Raw genomic sequence first — 22,053 nt, 5'->3', positions numbered from 1 at the left:
CAGCACACCCCGCTTTGGGCGCCCTTCCCCTCGACCCAATTTAATTCTCTTCCTTCGCAGTAAACGTTTAGGAACTGCAGAAGTAAGCATTCGGCGTACCCATGGACACTGGGTGCGTGAAATTCAAATATCTCTTCTCAAACACCAGGGCTTTATTGTTCCGAGTTCTGAAAAAATGCTTAAATCCGAGTGTGTCAAACTGACATCAGGATGGACTTCACTGGCAGTGGGCTGACTCGTGCAACTTTCTTCTCTTTGATTAGAAATTTTTAGATAATAAACCTGTTTCCTTGGTTAGGTGCATTTTGGAGTTCCTCTAAGTAGAGACGACCTTTTTAGTTTTGGTGTTGAATTTCTTCTGTCGTTCAAAAAAATAGCTTTATAATTTAGAATAGTTGAGACTTACAGAGAGTTGCCAAGATCACACGCACTTCCGTGGATGTGACTCAGTTTCCCCTAACGTCAGCATCTCCCGCTTCTGTGGCACATGGGTCACAGCGAAGTCATCGGTCCTGAAAACCCCTCTGATTTATGAAGGTGTTTGATTACGTAGTTTTAACGATCTGTAAAAAAATTGGAACGACACAAATCGGCGTCTGGTGAGGATATTTGGGAAAAAAAAAATAGAAATATATACAAAAGCGATTTAACTATTAAATTTTGTATGTTTAGAAAGCTAAAATGTTTGAATTAGTCCTATCAAAATTATCGTTCAATGCCCTTTAATAACGTGTTGTTACTTGCATTTTTTTGAGCCCAATAATTCCATTTTGCTAATGGACCTCCAATTCCTACTCCTTAGTATAAAATATTACTATTACTCCTCTTCAGGGAACCAACAGAGACGACGGAGTGTCAGATACAGCCACGGGTGAGCGATGTCGGTCTCTAGGGAGTGGTGGTGTTTTTAATGACACTGGTCCAGTCCCCAAACCCCCTCTGTGGCTCATCCCTCTCTCTCTGTATCCAGAGGAACTGGGGGCTCTTACCTGACAGTGACCATCAAGGTGAAGCTCTGCTTCCTGGCGCACCCAGTGGTGGCCGGTAAAGGGAACAGTGCCAGGCGGAGCTGGTGAGTGAGGGTTCCGCCTGCTGGGTTCATTTTCCGCTCCTTAGCTTCTCAAGATAAGTTGGAAGCTTGCAACAAATATGAGATACTGATGTTTTCTTGGGAACGTGTTTATAACCGTGCTTTGGGCTTATATGCTCCTTCTTAAAAATTCATGTATTCACTTTCAGTGCCTGGAAAATCAGTTTCTATATGAGCCATTAGTTATTTTTAATAAGAAAAGATATCGTGTTTTAATTATATCCAAAGACAACTTTAGAGTATGTTTTTAGGGTGGAGAAAGACTGTTAAGAAATACAAATGTTTTAAAGTACATATATATGGTTTTTTCGTTTGTGTTTTGTTTTCTTTACCATGGCTTAACTTATTTGAAATAACTAATTTCAAACAAAAAGTAAATGAAAATTTGAAGCAGGAGTTTTAGGGGAGGGCGAGGAGGAGTGTATATAATAAAAAATCCTTGAACTCAAAGCAGAAAGTTCAAATATATTTTAATAAACCTGAATATATTAACTGGGGTGTTGGAATAGAAAGGAAAAGTTATATATAACCATTAAATTAGAAGTAGATATCAGGAAAATCACTATACATACTTTTGTAATCTATTTTTCAATAAGTTACTAACTCCATATACATAAAATATATTTTTACCAAATACATCCTCAAATTCACATTTGCCACCGCTTTATTCTCTCTCTGCCAATAAATATGAATTAGAGAGGTTTGGAAGTCACACGTGATTATGTGTCAAAAATGTAAAAAGTAATTGATGGGAGGAACAAGAATTATAATTTGTTAGCAGGACCCTTGTAATTGAGTTTTCTAAGCACCCAGCTAACCGGTTTTTTAGACACGCATGTTTTATTGGTAATGACAGGGAAGGAACAAGTTTTAGTCACAGTCAAGCAACGAGTTCTGCCACTTCCTCCGACAAGGCTCCAGGCAGAACAGGGGCGTCCGTGGAGACTCACCTGGGGAGAGGCAGGTAAGGTAGCGCATGGCCTGCTTCCGGTTTGCGAATCTCGACATTTTCTCTCATCATTGCTCTTTCCTAGTAGATGCCGGAGGAATCGTGTCACGGAATATAACCGAGCCTGTCCTTTGCTCACACGTCACCCCCTCGTGTCGCTCCCCACTGCCAACCTTCCTGTCTCACCGTGCGGAGTTGGCCTTTTCAGTTCGAACTCCTGGATACGTAGCTTAGAAGATGACAAATTGCTTCAGAGGTGTCTTGTATACTTTTTCATTCCGTAATTGCCAGGAAAGGAGTTGTGTTTGTGTACAAAAGCATGCAAATAGAAAACCAATTCAAACTCGTCCTCCGTGAGAAGCAGTCACTATCACCTGCTCGGTTCTAGGAGAAACACCCAGGTCGTGGGACTTTTCCAGTCTCCCTGAGAGGCGACTTCCTTTCCCCATCACATGGGTCGTACTGGCTTGTGGTCTGGAGCGGGGTTTAATTTGCAGGCAGGATGATGACACAAAAGACACAAGAGACGTGAAGGGGAATAAAATTGAGCACTGTCACCCCCCAATCCCCCGCATTATTTCTCGGCTTTTGATGAATGGTCAGGTGTAAGAGCAGGACTGGCGAATGCCACCGGCCTGGCCCGCTGGCTGACTGGCTCCCCAGCGCCCGCCGCCTCCACGGACGTGCCCGTGACTGTCTTGGCTCCTATGTCACTTTCTGCCTCTCTGACCAACTCCAGTAAGAAGGCCCTTTGGGCTCCCAGCTCTCAGGCTCCTGATGCCTTCACCACTGCCATTAAGCAGCCCCTCTGCTGGACTGACCCTCCCCTCTGCCACGCGAACCTCCACCTGGCTGGGAGCCCTCGTTGCAGCCCCCTGCAGCACCCATGTCCCCCATCCTGGCTGTCACGCTGCGCACAGTTGCTCTTTTAATAGCCCCACGTGGGGTTCTTTCTGTCCGTCTCGTTGATCCTGGCATCCAGCCGGCGATGTGCATTCTTTTTTTTTCTTTTTTTTTTTTTTTTTTTTTTTACTGCTCACAGTAGTAATTGTTGCCATTGTTCCACAGACAACATCGCACAAGTTCTCCAGCGTGTCGGATTGTCCCTGAATGCAGTTTCCTTAAGACGAGCAGGTGATTCTGCTTCGAGACTCATCAAACCACCCTTTATTCCAGGGCAGGGTTTGCGTTTGCTTTGACAGTGGGAGCCTGGCGAGAGAGCTCGTTAGAGCACAGGTAGACGGGGACGCCAGGGTCTTCTCCCACGCCCAGAGGCCCCCCTAGCAAAGATGCCCCACGCCCAGAGGCCCCCAGCAAAGATGCCCCACGCCCAGAGGCCCCCCTAGCAAAGATGCCCCACGCCCAGAGGCCCCACAGCAAAGATGCCCCACAGCAAACCCGCCGCAGGGACCTTCCAAGAACGTGACTCCGGTGCTATTGACTACAGTAAAAGTCTGGTACCGTGAATGTCTCAGAACATACCCTTCAGCCTTGTTGTAACAATACTTTGGTGCTCGATTTCTTTAGAGTGGTACCATTTAGCGAAAGGCTTAGGAATCTTTAAAAAGACTAGAAAAATACATCGATAACTTCAGAAGTACAATTTCTTATCGATAGAACCAGTGTCTTCTCATTTTCAATTATGGCATTTGCCAGACCCAATAGTTCCCCCTCCTACTTGCTGGTATCGGGGCTTCTTCTTTTCCTTGACTTCACATACGTGTACATTTAATTGACAACAATGCGCGCATCTAGTCATCCTCGTCATGGGTTCATTCATAATCGGTCTTTTCTAGGCACAAGAGGTCCATCGGAGCTTAGCAGAGGTCCCTGCCCTCGTGGAATTTGCATTCTGGCGAGGGAAGATGATGCGCATGGTTAGGATTAGTGGGGAGAGCATGTAATGTGCACAGGTGACTGGTGTATGCAGGAGGCGAGATACCGGGATGGGACGTGCTGGGGACAGAGATGGGATGGAGCAGGCTTAGCGTTTGGAAGAGGAAGCCTTAGAGCCAGGCTCTGGAGGAGGGGGGAGGCTTCTTGGGGAGGAGCCCTCTTCAGGGGGCACAGGCAGGGCGGTCTGTCAAGTACAGGAGGAGCCGGCAAGTTCTAGGCCCCCATGGAGAGCACGGCGGGAACCATGAGGGAGAAGGAGGTTATATTATGTTGCTAGGGCCGCCCTGACAAAGTACCACAGGGGGCGGGGCGGGGAGGAGGGACTTAGACTTCAGAAACTCATTTCCTCACAGTTCTGGAGGCCAGAGTCCAAGATCGAGGTGTCGGCAGGGTCCGTTCCTTCTGAGGCCTCTGTCTGGGCTTGCAGACGGCTTCCTTCTCACTGCGTCCCCATGTGGTCCTTCTTCTGTGGCTGTCTTTGCGTGTGTCCTCTTGGTATGAGCACAGCGGTCAGATGGGACTGGGTCCCCTGGTGACCTCCAGTTACTGACTCTTCCAGACAACTGCCTCCTGATCAGCCTAGATTTCTTCTTCCTGCATCTTCCTGACACCATGACAGCCGATTTAAATTCTAAACGAGTGGGCTTCATTACCTGATATGCTCCTTGTTTAGACAGGAACTGAGAGCAGCATTACATTTTGCAAACTTTTAACTGCGTAGCCAGATAATTAACTTGCGAAAAACCTACTCAATTTTACAGACAAGTCGTGATTCTGGAATGTAATTAAAATTAGTCATTATAGTACCACTTTGTGGATTTACCTTCCACTGCATGCTGTTAAGATCTCGTCTAAGCGAGATTAATAAAAAAATAAAATATCTTGACTGAACATCTGTTGCAAAGTGACTTCCAATTTGCATCTTCTCTATGTGACTTGTGAGTAGAGTTTTGGGTTCAGGTAAAAAGAATTCAATTTGATTTGCGATGCTTCCTTTTTAATTTTATACGTGAGGCAAATAATGTAAATGTCTATGATTGTCATAGGTAAAAGTAATCTTTAAAATACATGAATTTTGTTCAAGGAGATTAATCTCAATAAACCATTGTTTTGTATTTCTTAGTTAAAATTATGATAGTCATCATCGATCAATGCTAAGTAATTTGGAAATTACAAAGTGTAGATTTAACTTCTGATAAGATTAGCAGAATGGCTTCTTCTGGCATTTTCATTATGTCTGTGTGGAAATATGAGTAATGTTTATATAACTCTGGGTGAATTGCTATATGATCTGATTGATATCCCTTTGAATATTTTTCCTTGACAAGTGGACATACAAGAGGGTTTTTTGTTTTGCTTTTGCAAAAACATCTACAGATATACTCGCCAAGTGTGTCATGTTGCCTTACTCCAGGTACCAGGTAAATTAAGTTGAGATACATGAAGACACTAATTTATCTCAACTCTCACAAGTGAATCAAATGTTGACATTTAGCTAGCTGCCAATCAACTCCTTATTAATACAGTACAGCCAATAGGGTTTCAAGAATAGCCTTTGTAAATGTTTAAATGAATGCATTAATGATGTGGCTTCGGCACCCTCCTAGGAAATGAGATTTATGAAAAATGTTGCTCTTTTAAGTTTTATTACATAGCTTGCCCTCACAAAGTTATTTTTGGGAGGAAGTACCATTTTTGCTCTATTAATAAAAACTTGAAGCATCCCTAGCTGCTCTTTTGATCCTTAATTTTCTTGCTGATTTGTTTCCTGTTCAATAATAAAGCTCTTATTTTATAATAATATTCATAACCATATTTGTTTAGCCTCACATATCTTGTTATAGACGATCTCTAGGTTAGGAATACTTAACATGACACATAAAAGTTAAATCAGTATCCAAAGACTTGATCTTAAAGGTTCTCACCACAAAAGAGAAATGGTAATTATGCGACTTGATGGAAGTGTTAGCCGGTGCGGTGGTAATCATGTTGCAATACACAAATGTATCAAATCAACAAGTTATAGACTTTAAACTTACACAATGTTATATGTCAATTATATCTCAATAAGATAAAAAATAAATTTAAAAAACTAGGCCCTAAAGGCACACCCAGTAAAATCTCTAAGATGACAAAGACGCTGGCTTTTCTTATTACAACTTGACTTTGTCTTGGTGGTGGAAGACTGTGTAGTAAGTCTAGAACAGAGATGAGACTTACAGCGATTAGAAAAGACAGCAAAATATGGACAGCTGTTGGTTTGCATTGGAACTGTTCCCACCTTCAAGTAACAAAAACTATTGAGAGTAATAAGAGAGATCTATAAATTCAATAGTTTCCCCAAGTATATCAATAAAAATACTCAACATTTACTTTTAAATCTTTTTGAAAACAGCACTCCTAAAAGAAACAACGATACAAGAACTATTTAAGATCCATATGATGAGAAACCACAAAATATTCCTGAATGCGTAAAAGACCTGAGACAGAGAAATTGTATATAGGTAAATAAGGTGGCTGATGTCTTAAGCCTCCTCTATTAATTTAAAAAGTCAGTGGAATCGCAATTTAAATTCCAGTAGGACTTGAAATTTAAAAACTCAACGTGCTCTAAATTTCACGTGCGAGAATAAAGTGGCATAAATACTCAAGAAAAGTGTGAAAAACGAGAGGCGATGTAGGGCTGCGCTGCTAAATAACGAAACCATTCAGAAGCTACAATGATTACAGTATGGTCCCGTTTTTATTAAAACCAGTCTGTTTCGATATGTATAAGAGCAAGAAGGAATCCACTGAAATGTCAATGTTGCATATCACTTATAGGGAATTGTATGATTTTCAAAGTTGCTTCGTTATATACATATTTAAGATTATTTAGTAAAATCCAGACTCTTTAGTTCGGAATTTTGACAGCTATGTACCGTTGTGTCACCACCACTGAATACAAGATTTAGAATATTTCCATTCTTTTGAAAAAAGTCCTCATGCCCCTCTGGTGCCAAGCCCTTCCTCTTTGTCGCTGTAGTGAGATCAGACACTGGGTTGACTTTTGTGTCTGGTTTCTTGCAGTTGGCACAGTGTTTTCAGGATTGTCCATGTTTTCCTAGCTATAGTTCTACTTCATTGCTCAGGACTGTCCCTCATGCATATGCAGCATACTTTGTCGGTTCATTTTCTAGATAGTGAACATATAGAGTGTCTTCAGGGTATGGCAATTACGAAGACAGTTGGCTGTAAACATTTGCACAGAGCTCTTTCTATGGACATATGTGTGTGTGTGTGTGTGTGTGTGTGTGTGTGTGTGTGTGTGTGTATATATTTTTTTTTGATGAGGTGGTTGGGGGAGAATACCTAGAAGCAGAAGCAGGATGGCTGGGTCACGTGGTAAGCATATAATTAACTGTATAGGAAACTCTCTGTTGTCCAAAATGACCTTACCGTGTTGCCTTCAGACCAGCAATATAGGAGAATTTTAGTTGCTCTGAATCTTCCTGCTTAATTTTTTTTTTTTTTAACTTTAGCCATCCCAACAGGTGCATAGTGGTAACTGATTGCGGTTTTAATTTGCATTTTTCTAATGACTAGTGACAGTGAGCGTGTTTTCTTGGGTGTCTTGGCCCTTTGTACTTCTCTTTTTGGTAAAGTGTGTATTGAACTTTTTTGCCTTTTTCTTTTTTCTGTGGGTTTTTGTTACTGAGTGTTCAGAGTTCTTCATACATTTGAGACACACGCTCTTCGTCACGTGTGTATTTCGTGATATCTTCTCCACTGCCGCTGCCTGCTCTTTCTCTTTCTTCATTGTCTTTCAAAGAGCAGAGGTTTTTAATTTTGAAGAAGCAGATTTATCAATTTTTCTTTTATGTTTCATGCTTTTTGAATTTAAGACACATAGGCCTAGCCCAAGGTCACAAGGTTTTCCCCCGTGCTTGCTTTCAGAAGTTCGGTCGTTTTACATTTTGCATTTAGGCCTGTGATACATTTTGAGTTGATTTTTGTGAATGACGTAAGATGTGGATCCTCCTTCCTTTCCTTCTTTTCCCTCCTTCCTTCTTCCCTTTTCTTGTCTTTTCAGTATGATGTCTAATTGTGCCGTTTGAAAATGCCGTTTGTTGAAGGGATAGACTTTCTTTCTTGTTGATTTTTTCGATATCAGAAGACTTTGAAGATTCTAAACTCCCTAAGGCTCTAATGTTATCTGATTTACTGAGTTGAGGATAAAATAAATGTAAAATTTTTTGCTTTACTCTGGCTTGTGTTAGCAACAAGTGAATTATATTAAGAAGTTTTATATAAAGTATATATCCCTCATTATCCCATAACGTATAATTGTGTATATAAACTTTGATCGTATTTTATTTTTATCCTCATAATGAATGTGAATATGTGTATAATTTATTACACTGATTAAGTAGCAAGTAATTGTTAGAGATAACGTAAGATCCAGATGTGCCCTTTTGGCATATTTGGACTGGAAATGTCTTCATACAATTACTGCCACTGTAAAATTGAAATTGATTTTGTTTTTAAAATTAGATTTCTTTCCCTGTAGTGTCTGCAACGTTATAAAATACCAGTATTCTATGGACTCAGACAAGCACTCAATTTAAATTTTAGGTTTAATTTTGTTGCCGGTTGTTGAAAATGGCTAATAGATAGCATTAGTGTAGTTGATCAACCATGCTGATTTTAATTTCGTGTAGTTTATTTTTATAAACCATCTTCATTTTATGGTCCTTTATAAAATAAGGAATCACAGTATTTGGAAACTAAATGAGTAAAAATTAACCCTATATTGCATAAAGGCATAATGGGACTGTATTTTTCTTTAAAAAACAATAACAAAAAAACAAAACCAAGCCCAGTTCTGAGTTTTACCATGAACTGTTTTTCTGGGAAAACGCATAGTGAGTTCAGACGGTGTGAATGAACACTCATTTTTCCAAGAACCTCGCTTGTAACCATAGCACCCGATTCAGTCCTTCTATTGTATTTGATGCACTTGATCAATTATTGAATTAACCACAGGAGAAATACGTTTGCCAAGTATGGCAGTGGAACCCCGAAACAGGCCACCGCTGTCTTGCCCTCTTGAAAGCACAAAGCCTCGTGCGTTCTTGGGCTCCGTCCTGTCTGCACCAAGGACCTACCCACACGTGGGGCCGTCTCGAGTCTCACCTGCCTTTTAAGTGGCGGGCCCGACCTTCAGTTGCGCGCCCCGGCCCTGCGTTCCAGCTCTCACAGTGCCGCTCACAGCCTGGAATCTTCGGCTTGAATGCCTCCCAAAATGAAAGTCGCTCGGAATTCACCAAGTCATACATCTTCCCACCTTGACGACAATTCTCGCCCAGTGTCATTTAGCAATATATTGAAAATGTCACCGGAGGATTACTTTTTCTTTACTTCTAATGATGGTTATGAGGTTGGTTTGTTTTCATCAACATACTTGACGTTTACCCATATGAATGAGAATACTTGCCGTGGCGAAAACCTGTTTAAAATCTTTAAATAAATCCCCACTGGCGGCGTGGAGCGTCATCCCCGATTCAGCGAGCGGCATTATTTTACTCAGACCCAGTGCCTGCCCTCCAGACCGGGCTCCCGAACCCCTTGGCCTTTAGAGCACTTGGAAGAGAGTTAAAATTTCTGCCACGTGGCGGGAGAGAGGACATGTGCGCCTCTTAAAGTGTCAGCTCCGAGGTCAGGGGAGAAGCCTCCTCTGGTTGATGCGTTGCCCAGAGCAATTTCATACTGGACATTCCAGTCACAGGGCTCGGTCTGCCTTTGTTATGTAAATGGGACTCACTGTCACAGGCCCCCTGGGACTCCAGATTAAGTTCCTTGGGGATTTTTCCTTCTAATTCATTTTTCCTTCTAATTCTGGCTCTTAGACCTTCGGCTAGGGAGAGCTGACATACACTGTTCAACAGGAGAAAGGCTCATCCTAAATTCTCGTTCTCCAAAATCTGTCCTGCCCTTAACATTTTGTCTCTGCATCCCACAGTGACATCTTATGTTCGCTTGCCTGCTGCAGAATGTGCCCTGCTTCACCCCATTCTGCCGATTCTCAGGTCTACCTGACTCAGTTCGGCCTGCTGTATTTTACCTACCCTCCATTCTACGTGATCTCAGCTCTACCTGTCTTCTGTTCTACCTGTTCACCTGCCTGGTGCACTGACTGGGACCCACACAGATCTCAGACCGGGACATGAAGGGTAGCTCTAGGCGGGCCCAGAGGCCAGCCCAGGCCAGGGCTCAAGCAGAGTGGGTCACCAGGTGCCCCCAGACCAGGGAGCCCCGTGAATGGTATCTTCGGGGATAAGGGAGTAGGGAACGAGGGGCTCAGAAGCAGGGAGGGTTGGTCTCTGCTTCCAAGTGACGTCTTCCCCCCTCAGGACCTTTTAAAATGTTAACATACTTTTGCTTTGTGAACATACCCTGGGCCCGTTCTCCCACCTCTGGTGACTTTTCTTCCGGTTGTGTCTTCTCTTTATTTATTTTTTCCTGTGCTGTATTCTTTATATGGACAAAATACGTTTACGTAATTATTCCCAGGCTCGCTCTTCCGGCGCCGTCTCGTGTCATTTAAACATTCCACGTTCGCGTGGTTCATGCTTAGCATTTGAACGTTTGCGTGAGATCTCGTCGTGACACTATGGTCTGGAGGCCTGATTTAGCAAATAAAGACATAGGACGCCCGGTTCCATTTGAACTTCAGATAAACAGCACATACATTTTTATATGCGGATGTGTCCCATATATTCCCAGTGTGATATTTGGGACATACTTATTTTTTTCCCCGTTTATCCGAGGTTCGCATCGAATCGACATCCAGTATATCATCTTGCAGTCTTAGGGAGAACGCCATGTTACTTTGCAGTTTCTTGCTGTCAGACACTTGGATGTTTTCAGCGGTGCAGTGGACGGTGCTGGGCGCGATGCTTCTATCTGGAATGACTTCTTTAAGTGGGTTGTTAGAATTACCGAGGGGATGAGTACCTTTTTCCCCCAAGACTTTTCAGACCTATTGCTAAATTACTTTTTAAAAAGGTTATAGCAATTTATGCTCCCACCAGCAGCGTGTAAGAGTTCTCATCCCCGGCCCCCTTGCTAACATTATCAGCACTTAAATACTTCTTTGCTATTTTGGCAAGCAAATAAGGATATATCATTTTCAGCTTTGATTACTAATGAAGTTCACAGTTTTTGTTTATTAAGCATTCTGTGTCCTGAATTTTAAGTTTCCTACAACTGCTGCCTGCCTCCTCTGTCCCTATTTTGCATTGCTTTGAAGTCGTAAGGAACACGTCTTATTTTTATTTATTTACTCATTTTTACTCAGCCGCTGGGGCTGGAACTTGGTCCCCAGGCTCGGATTCCGGGAGGCCTTCTGTGCAGCCACCTCCGACCCAGCCGCCAATCTCCCCATCATTTCAAATAAACACTTTGTAGGACTTCTAAGTGCATTTCAGATAAATCATTTGAAAAGCATAGAATGGTTAATTTTCTTCTGACTCTGCAGAATAAAAATTTTCTTTTCAGCGATCCCTTTTTCTGTTTCTAGTGTCAAACCGGTTTCAGATAACAGCTTTCATAAAGACTCCTGTCGCCCGCCCCGGAAGCCCACTCACCCTCTGCACCGGGCTCCCAGGCCTCGTGTGAGCAGCGAGGCTGCATGGTGCCGGCATTGCATCCTCCGTCCTCTGAAAATGCCAGCTCACCAGAGGTAGAACTCCATTCCACAGGAAAGGGGGTGCATTTCTGTGGATTCTAACAGGCATGCTGCCTCTTTCCTAGTGAGGTCCAAAGCTTCAGCTTAGAAAAAAGCTGAAACTGGAAAATTTGCTTTCTCTGAGGAAGGAAAGAGTGAACAGTGCACGTTACTTCTGGGACAGTCCCTTGGGTTAAGTGAAGAGCACGCGTGCCCCGCCTGCCTTCAGTGTCTGCGTGTACGGGTCTATGTGTGTCTGTGTCTCACTGGTGGGGATGGCCTGCCTCTGTTCCTTCCTCGGGCCTGCTCTAGTCAGTCCCCATCCTTGCTAAGAAGCCACTTAGCCGCCTTCTCTGTGACATTCTCATCCAAAGAGACGGCTTCCTGACTGGCCACATCCCTCCTCCTGGGACTCGCTATGAAATTGCTCCATTGTCGTTAGGTTTCCATTGTCTGCTTCACGTCACTTCCCCAGCCTTTGCCTTGCGCGAGTTTTCAGCGTTACTGGCAACCTGCCCCCTGCGTCGAGTCGGTCCACGTCACCTGTCGGAGTATCCGGCCAGGCTCCTGACGCCCTGACTTTTCTCGTGAATGTCGCTCTGTGCTCATGCCCTCGGCGTGCTCAAGACCGCTCTGGGGTCTTGCCTTTCTCCTTTGAACTTGATATTTCAAGTTAAGCACATCGCTGTATTGCTTCAGATTAGACATAGCTGGTTTTGCAATTCGGGTGATTCTAATCATGCTTCGCCGTTGTTTAAGCTCTCAGGACTGTCTGAGAATTAACGTGAGCCTCTGCTGGCTGCGCCTTGGCCCATGCAGGTCTCGCTGGCCATCAGCAGGGGCCTCAGATTTCTCAGAAAAAAAAAAGAATTAAAATGCGCATCTGGATAAGAGAGGAAAATATGAGCTTAGCTACCACGCGCTGCCTTGGCAGCCAGCAGGGCCGGGTTCACACCCGTTTTGCTATTTATTCATTCGGATGGGAACACGTCTCAGCTCAGTGTCCTTGCCGATAAAACGTTTCCAGGAGAGAATCAGCGGTGTGATTGAACTGCGACCGTGGCTCTAATGGCCTCAGCACAGCCCTTGACGCATTGAAACGATGAACATGAGATATGATGAAGACCATGACCAAAAAGGTGGCATCTCGTAGCGTAGAGAAGACGCAGAGGTGGCTTCTCTGGAAATCAACGGGAGGCCAAGTATTTACGTATTTCAAAAGTTCATATTCGTGAATAGACATTTTGCTATTTCACAAATCATCTCTCCGCTGGAAAACGGGCATTATTTAGCTCTTTCTCTGAACACCGACTCGGAATCTAAATCTCAGTAATTATCATCGTGCACAAATAATTTACATTTCTGGGCAAATGGAAAGATACCATATTATCGTCATTGCATTTGTTCTGTTTACGTAAGGCACCCTCTGAGGACGCGTTCGGGAGCGTCTCTGTGTCCCACAGAGAGAAGACGAACGGGGACAATCCCGGCCCTCAGCGTTTCCCTGGGCAGCGTGCATTTCAGAGTAATGCTAAAGACAGTTTAGGCCTTTAGATGTAGTGCTTGCGGAAGCAGAGTTCGTTTGAATGCAATTTGGGAACTCATTTAACAGGGCGAAACTGGGGACGCGTCTGAAAGTAGGTCTCATCTTATAATTTTATCAGACTTGTACTAATTTAATGGGAGAAAATATATGTCCTATGTTTCTTAAAATGTCATTAATTTAGGGGAAAATTTTTAAGAGCAAAGAAAGCTTTTAAGATATTGATAGTCATGAACCCCAGAGGTGAAACGCTGTCGTCAGCGGCCTGCCCGCTCGCCAAACCCCTTTGTGTGCACACACAGACCACACACGCACAGACCCACACGTGCAGACACAGGTATGTATAGACACGCATTTCACACGAGACACACACACACACACACAGACCATTACTACAGACAGACACACATAGACCAAGATACTCAGATAAATACACGACAGGCCCACATGCAGACACGCGACAGCCCCTACACACAGTATTGGCCACACAGTTCCCACATATGCATATATACACACACGCATATATTCCCACACATGCAGCAGTATAAGATGACTTAAAGACTCGCGACACAAGAGACACAGACATGTATAGACCTGTACATGCAGATAGACATGCACAGACGCAAGAGACAGACATTGGCGCATGACACACACACGGAGACATAGACATATAGATTCCGTACACACGATACACACATGCACAGACCCCACACATGGTGACATTACGTCATTACGACAGGCCTGTACACGCAGACACACACAATACACATGAACCAAGAGACACACACACACGACACAGGCCCACATGCCACTTGCGAGACACGACATAGTTTGTGTCTTTCGCGCAGACACATACACGCACAGACCCGCACATGCAGACTCACGCATGCGCTGTCTCCATCTGCTGACGGCCTTGGCCTTACCTTCCCCATGCCTTGCTTTCGGCCCTGGCGTCCTGTTTCCTCCTCCTCTTCCTCCCCTCCCGGCTCTGTCTGCTGTGAGAAATCCCCATCTCTCCCTCTTCACATTCTGATGAGCCCGCGCTCCTCCACATCCTTCTTGTGGAGGAGAATTGGACCATAATTCACTGTGGAGTCGGTGCTGATTGCCTCCAAATTGGCCAAGGGGGACACGGGCAAAGTTTTGAGAAATAAAGGCCTCTCCGCCACGGCCCCAGAGGTGTGGCGGCACACGCATTTTGCCCAGTAATAAGGGCACCAAGCTTCCAGACAGCACAGATGCAGTGGTGTGATTTCAATCCTGTCTGTAATTTTTGCCTATTTCATGCAAAAATATTTAAAGCTCGTAGTTCCAGCCTGTATAACCATGTGTCAGGAAGCATTAATGTTATGCAGTTAGAGAGAAAGAAATAGAAAAAAACAAAAAAGGTTGCGAGATCGGAGGCTGCTGGTCGTCTTATTCTGCTCAGCCAGGGGTGACAGAACTGGGGGTCCCCTGCCCTCGCCCCGTGGCTTCTCCTTGATGGGTTTCCATCACAGACTCCAGGTCAACACCTGCTTTTCCAGGAGCCTTCTTCCCTCCCTGTCTAATTGCATCTTCTGATTCATTCACAGGGCAACTTCGTGGCTTGCATGACCGCCATTCTGCGGCAAATGGAAGATTGCCATTATGCCCACTTGATCAAGACTTTTGGAAAAATGAGGACAGATGTCGTGGTGAGTTTAACTTTGACCCTTTCACATACCTGTGTTTCGGGGCCAGACTTTCAGAGGAAACACCGACGTAAATGTTTTCATTTTAAGTAGGATTTTGCGGGCAGAGTTGCCTCCGGTTGATTTGCAAAGCCACCTGGGAAGGCCTCACTGAGGACAGATGACGGGGCCCTGACGCACAGACGCGCCTTTGGGCGCAAACCCAGAGGACGCTCTTTGCTGCTCTGGTCCTGGTTTCTTCTCTTGTGCTTCAGGATCGCTGAACATTCGGGGGTTCCCGAAGGAGTCACCCGCAAACTCCCGTTCATGCATTGGTCAACTTTCAATGGCAAGAGCCAGAGGGCCTTTGGGGCCTTAAATTGTGCTCCGTTATTAATTAGCTCTGATTATGAGAGTTCATCAGTGTTTCTCCAGACGAGTCTCTGGTGGTCCTCAGTGACACTGTGGCAAGACTTAAAAATCAGCAGACTCCTAGCCGAGGGCATTGTCTAGATGCCGACTCTGTCGTGGCCTAACGTCACGTGGCCCCGTGGCCACATGGCCGACGCCCTCCGCAAAGCTGCAGCCAGCCTTGCTGGCAGAGTTTCTAATTAGACGTTGACCTGAAGTCTGGGTCTGGTGACACAGGCTCCATTTCTGAGGTCCTTAGATCCACGTAGAATACAGAAAAGGCGACCAGTTTCCAGAACTAGGTTGCTTGTGCTTTCCATCCATCTTATTAAGGGATGGGACGAAGAGAAGGCATTCCGTGATTCTTTTTTTCAAAGGATTATTTCTAATAAAAACTTTCCTCATTGATTGTTGCCGCTACGTAGGTGTGTGTGTGCGTGCCTGTGTATTTGTATCTAAATTCTTAGAGCAAAAATGGGTCTATACCTTAAAGTCATAGAAGTTTTTCTTAAATATAAGTCAAGGAACAAGAATGTATGTATGTTTGTGTATCTGTATGTTTAGGTTGTTTTTAAATATTAATGAGCCATTTCAAGTAGAGGGATACTCACATATGTGACATCCATCACGTTTTGTGATGCTTTAGCCATCGCGGCACGGTGGAATTACACTTGATATGTGCACCATTAATGCTACCGCCGAATCTTAACTGGTCCGGCCCGGGTTTGGTCAGTGGAAGGAGGGTTGGAGCTGAACCTGTGTGAACAATTCCTGGATAATAATCCTGGCCGACTAGTGGGGACAGGGAGCTCCACCCTCCTGAAAACCTAGGACTCCAGTTAGCAATCCGCCCTTTATCAGAGCAGCCACAGGGTCGGAGTGTTAAAACATTGAATCTGAACGGTGAGGTCGTGCTTCAGGAGACTGTGAAAGGTTATTTACACGATGCTGTTTAAATAAACATGGGGTTTGCTGGATCCTGGGCTCCCTCTCCCCTCACGCAATGGATACCTGATACCTACTGCGCGTTGTGGCCTCGGCGGCCCAAGGGGTTTTTTGTGTTTTATCCTTAGACACAGCAGTTCAGAAAATTACTTATTTGCAGGCGATTCGATTTCCATTATAAAATGGCATTTGTGGATTTGATATCACAAATTCGTGTGCAAGGGTTGTAAAGCTTTTTTATTGCTGTCGATCTGTCAGAACCTTTGTAAAATGCGTCCCCTCCCATCAGCTAACCGGAGTATTTGACTGTTTTTCTACTCTGATAGCCTACTGCAAAAAGAAAGGGTCGTTTTGTGTTAAATAGTTGGGATTTAGTTAATGTTTCCATTCGAAACCAGCTGAGGCCCTTTTCTCAAGTCAGCTGCCTTGCGACAGGTGCCGCTTCAGATTCAGCCCTTCTTGTTGGCTAGTCGATCCCAGACAATATTGCGGTTATCGTGGACGCCAGAGTCCCATGCCCCAGAGCAGTCAGTTTTACAGTTTCTGGAATGCCTCCCGTGGACGCCAGGACAGTGAGAGGATGGGGCATAGCCTGAGGCAGAAAGACTGATCCAGAAAAGGGAACAAATGTGCATTCTCTCGCTCGAGCCTCTATGACGACAGGCGATCTGTGCAGCGTGACGAGCCAGCGGGGCTCAGAATCCTCTGCAGCGGAGGGAGGGGCTGACTGGGGAGCGTGGCGCTCCCACGGGCCCGAATCTCGGAGTCGGGAGCAGAGGTAGAGGGCTTGCTCAGTCTCTAGGGGAAATACAAGAGGATGGGGAGTGCTCTGGACCTTCCAGAGGAGACCGTTGTCTTGCCCCTGGTCCCAAGTCCCACTAAGTGGCCCTGGGTAAATGTCAAGTGACTGAGTAGTGTCGTACACAGAGTGAGGTGTGGGTAGAGGTAGTTCTACAGGTCGGGTGAGTACAGGGTAAAGGGCAGTGGACACTGGACAGAACTGGCTCCCTGTCACCTCCCTGTGGACTCATGGCGGGCCCACGTTCCCTGCCTCGGGAACCAGGTCAGGCTGGCGTCCGGGCTCCTGGGTCCCTCTGTCCAAATCGCCCTCCCGCCTCCATCCAGCAGAGGTCCCACCCCTCCGAGACCCGCTGCCTGGCACCTGCCCTCGCCTCGCCAGGGGGACGCGTGCCCTTTGCCCGTCCTTCTTACCTCATCCATGCGCACGTCAGCGCGTCCTACAGTGGTCCAGGGGGCAGCTCACACCCGGGAACAGGTGAGGGTGGTCGCAGGCTTTGTAAGAGCAAGAATGTCAGCCGGGGGCTGTCCTCACCTCGGAGACATTCTGCTGTTGGACGTCTCTGGTCCTAGCGACCTTGAGCTCCTCGTGAAACAGCTCCCAGAGCCTGCGTGGAGCGTCGTGAGTCGGGGAGGAGTCTTGGGCCAAACATCTGTCCCTTTATTTCCATGGCCATTTCCTTATAGACGAAGCTTTATTGGAGGCCCTCTGTGCCGGACGACGAGTCTGGGGGCTGCAGAGCCCTTTCGTGGCGAGTCCTTTTATAGTAAGGACAGGGTGGCTATCAAACACCGACTCGGCGTTAGCACAGTGGAGAAGGTGACAGTGGGCGAAGTGGACGGGTCCTGCCCTCCTGGCCCCACAGTCCAGTGGAGGGGAGCACGGTGATGCGGGGAGTCCCTCCAGCTCACCCAGGCCATCCGTGCTGCAAAGGGAAGGTCCTCGTAACGTAGCCAGATCGGACCGAGTCCGGAGACCAACAGTTTTGCGGACTGTCCCCCACTCTCGAATCGTTGACTGCTGCCTCCTAACATCTTCCAAGTTGTTTCTCTGTCCCTCCGTAAGTCCTGCGAACTGGAAACTTTGTCTAAAGCTTAAGTTCATCCTTCTGCAAGAGAGCTTCGGAGCTGGAGTGAGGTGGTCCCCGCTGTGTCTCTTGGGCGGCTGGGGACACCAAGCTGACCACTACAGACGATGGTGATGAGTTTGACTGCCAGATCGCTCCGGCATGGAGACGCATGCCCCTTTGCAATTATCGTGTCATCCCTGAGTGATACTTTGGCATCCACAGGAAGCTGGCAATGATTCTACCCCCAACAATCCTTCCTCTGAAGAGTTTAACATCTATTGAGCGTCCTTCCATAAAACAGATGTTTCTTTGACATAAGGGAATAGTGATTTCCGCTTATAAGAGTTAAGGTAGTTTGTCTTTAAGAACATTGGAGAACCACTGGGAACATGGGTTAAGTGGGAGACAGGGGAATTCTGGGTGCCTTGATCAGATTTGGAATTTGGAAAGTGATGCGTGGGACCAAGAGGAACAAGAGTGGACGTAGGTGGGTGGGCGAGGGTTCCCCTTGAGCAGGTCGGGTGAGAGAAGATGACCGTTTATTCAGGCGGGTGGAGGAGGCGTGGGCAGAAGTAGATGGCTTTTTGACAAGGTTTGCCCCCTGGAATACACTGATCGCTATCATTAGAGCTGCCCACTTTGTATATGGGACATCTTGTCAATAATCAAACTAAGAAACAGCAGGAATGGATGGGCATTAAAAGATGAAATGTTCACAAAATATCTTATTAGTCCTCCATCTCCCCTGGTTGCCTTGGAGGCGCCCACGTAATTTCCTGTTCTAGGGCATAAGCCGTTCTAGGCAAATGTGATGGTGGGGTCCACCGCCAGGCTCAAGGCTTATGCAGACGAGGAAGCCTCGCAAAACCTTGTCTCCCACAATGTGCAGCATTTCGTCTGATCAGCAAAGTACCAAAATTTAGCAGCTGAGCCATACTAATGAAGCATGGGGCTGTGCTTCCTAGAAAGAAAAAAGGAAAAAAAAAGGAGTTGGGGAAATATGCTTCCAGAATAATTAAAACCAGACCCTGTATCTCCATTATTAGGCAGTGAGGAGTGATCAGCAAGAAAGCCAGCAATTTCATGCAAGTAGAGATGTGGCTCAATTACAGCACTCAGCTGGCACGATACGCAACCTGGTCATTAAAATGCGGCACTCTTGACAAAATGGGGAAACTTTAGTAGTGAAATATGAATTTCCGTATTTAAGCTGGGGAGAGAAGCCGTCCATTGTGTCAGGCGGGCGCCCGGGACACGGCTGCTGCCAAGGCCTGGTGGCCGAAGCCTGTGGCAGCCGAGTCCGGGGGACGCGGGGCTGAGTTTTCCTCTCGAGCTCGCCCAGTCTCCGGCCTCCGTTCATGGGAGGGTGTGTGGCGTTGCTGTTGAGGCTGCAGAAAGCGTCTCTGAACTCTGAACTCAGCTGGCTGCCGCTGTCAAGTCTGGCGTGTGCCTCTCTGCAGGAAGCGCCCGTTTAGGGCTGTGAGCCGGGAATCGCTCGCCTCGCCGCTTACATTCTGTTCCCCACCGTGGTCTTCACAGCCGCTGCACCTAATTACGATTCAGGAGATTAAATAGATGGGAAACGTCCACTCATTCGGCAGCCTCTGACCTTCCCCCTCCCCAGCCCGGCGCTCCAGGGGCCGTGTGGCCTGCCGGGATAAGCCGTCCTTAGCCCAGGTTAGCTCAGAACAGCTGCCAGGCTGCCAGGGTCAAGAAACCCTTGTGATTCCAGCAGGCAAGGGATGGCGCCGCGAGGAAGCGGACGCCCCTTGGTGATGCCAGGCACGGTCTCGTCAGCCCGGAGGCGGGGTGGGGCCGCGGAGCGCGACCGCGAAGGGCAAGCGGCCCCGGCGCCACCGCAGAGGTGTGACCGCGGAGCCGGCAGCGTGCGCGCGTGCTCCAGGGGTTCGCGGCCAGCCGCCTGTGCACAGCTGATCTGGGGTTCGTTCCTCTCGGAGCCCTTTATCTGTTGAATTACAGAAGAAAAAGGAGTGGATGACAAGATCCCAGATTCACCTGGATGGGCCCTGTTCAAAACGAAAAATGGGTTTAGGGCAAATATAAGAAATATCATCGATAATAATAATCACCTGACTTACACTCCTTACGTGTGAGTGCGTACTCGCGACCTCTGGGGACCTGAGTCTTTGTGACTGTTTGACAGACGTTGCGGGGACCAGTTCCGAACAGATCCTCGGGAGCTACCCCGGTCGGGTGGCGCTCAGGCAGCAGGCAGAGCGAAGTCCTACACAGCCCGTTCCTTGTCAGGATGTTGTCAGTCAGCCACTTACAATCTGATTACCCCATGATTACCCCAGGGAGGGGCTGGGCGTCCCCTCGTTCTGGGTGGGCCGTTCCAATGTTTTGGTTTTCGTTTCAGGATTTCCTGATGGAAACATTCATCATGTTTAAGAACCTCATTGGAAAGAACGTCTACCCTTCCGACTGGGTGATAATGAACACGGTGCAGAATAAGTGAGTACGGGGAGAATCGCGCCCGGTTAGTGGGGGGGACGGGGGTGCTCCCCCAGAGTACGCGGGCTCCCCCTTCTGTGATGCAAGTGGCTGTTTGCCTGGATGGAGCTGCCGATTCAGTGATGTCCGTATGCCGGCCCTGGGCTCTGGAGCTAAGAACTTGAGCTCTGCCGCCTGGAGAAAAACAAAACCGACCGTGAGCCACCTTTAGCCTTTGTCAAGGGCAGAGGGGGACTGTTTGCCATCAATTTGCCATCGAATTTTAACCACGTGTTTATTAGGCAAAGCAATTCTCAGCTCTCTGTGCTAGGTTTTTGAAAGGTGTTTGCATTTCACATGTTTTGGCTTTTAAAAAATCAGGAGCATTTCTTTCTACTTATTAAATATTAAACATGTGCCTTGCTGGCCATCTCCCACAAGGGCTGTTGGTTAACTTTCCAGCCCTTGGGTTTTTGCATTTTCTGTAAACACCAACAGCGACCGTCAGGTTCTCAACCACGTGTGATTTCTAGAAGAAATTTTTGTTTACCTTTTTTCCTCCCTTGTTTTTTATTGCAGTTGTTATGGAGATAATTGTAGATTCGTCAGCGTTGTTGTAGGAAGTAACACAGACAGAGGTTATATACATTGTATCCAGATTTGCTCAATGGTAACATTTTGCAAAACTGTAGCACCAAACCACAACCAGTGAAACAACGGTTGATCGTTTGATACATTTCATGCACAGTTACTCAGACTTTCCCATCTGTACTGGTGCCTGCGCGAGGCGTGTGTTCATGAATCTGCTATCAGGGTCAGGACACTGGACGTTCCCATCACCCCAGGGTCCCTCTCGTTGCCCGTTTATCACAATCCTCCACTCCCCTCCACCTCCAGCCCCCTAATCCCTGGCAACCACTGATTTCTTCTTTATTTCTAAAATGTCGTCATTGGGAAAACATTATATCATGCAGTACGTAACCCTCTGCGGTGACTGGCTTGTTTTCACTCTGCTTAATATGCCTGGAGATTCAGTTATGTGGTCGTGTCAATGACACGTTCCTTTCCATCGCTGAGTAGAGTTCCATGCTGCGGATGTAGCCCAGATGTTTTAACCATTTTCCTGGTGAAGGACATCTGGGTGCTTTCCAGTTTGGGCCTATTACAGACAAAGCTGCTGTGAACATTCGTGTATCGCTTTGTCTGTGAACGTGAGTTTTCATTTCTTTGGCATAAATGCCCAGGGATGCAGATGCTGAGGTTTACGGTAATTGCATGTTCAGTTTTATAAGAAACTTTCCAGTTAGGGCTGTGCCACTGTACGCTCCCACTACCTATGTAAGAATGACCAGTCTCGCCACATCTTCACCAGCATTTGCTGTTTTCACTGTTTTTTTATTTTAGTCATTTTGCTAGGACGTAGTGTGTCTCATTGCGGGGTTAGTTTGTGTGTTCTCTCATGTCTTTACCTCTCCTTAATGCCTTTTGTCTACCCTGTGGATAGATCCTTAGCAGCGGCCTTTTTCTTTGCCTTTCC

General features: G+C 46.3%; 1 protein-coding gene across 5 annotated transcripts in view; it reads left to right on the top strand.

Moving 5' to 3' along the window:
- DOCK1 (dedicator of cytokinesis 1) overlaps nt 1-22,053 on the top strand; it is a 413,576-nt gene that overhangs the window by 252,717 nt on the left and 138,806 nt on the right. For all 5 annotated transcript variants that reach the window (XM_039835995.1, XM_039835996.1, XM_039835998.1 and 2 more), the window contains 2 exons: nt 14,761-14,862; nt 20,443-20,537. In XM_039835995.1, the coding sequence (XP_039691929.1) occupies nt 14,761-14,862; nt 20,443-20,537 (197 nt within the window). The remainder of the gene's footprint in view (nt 1-14,760; nt 14,863-20,442; nt 20,538-22,053) is intronic.

This window comes from Pteropus medius, unplaced genomic scaffold (genome assembly GCF_902729225.1).
Source record: "Pteropus medius unplaced genomic scaffold, Ma_sr-lr_union100, whole genome shotgun sequence".
Taxonomy (NCBI): Eukaryota; Metazoa; Chordata; class Mammalia; order Chiroptera; family Pteropodidae; genus Pteropus; species Pteropus medius.
Note: the sequence above shows the minus strand (reverse complement) of the source record. Positions and strands in the feature narration are given on the sequence as shown.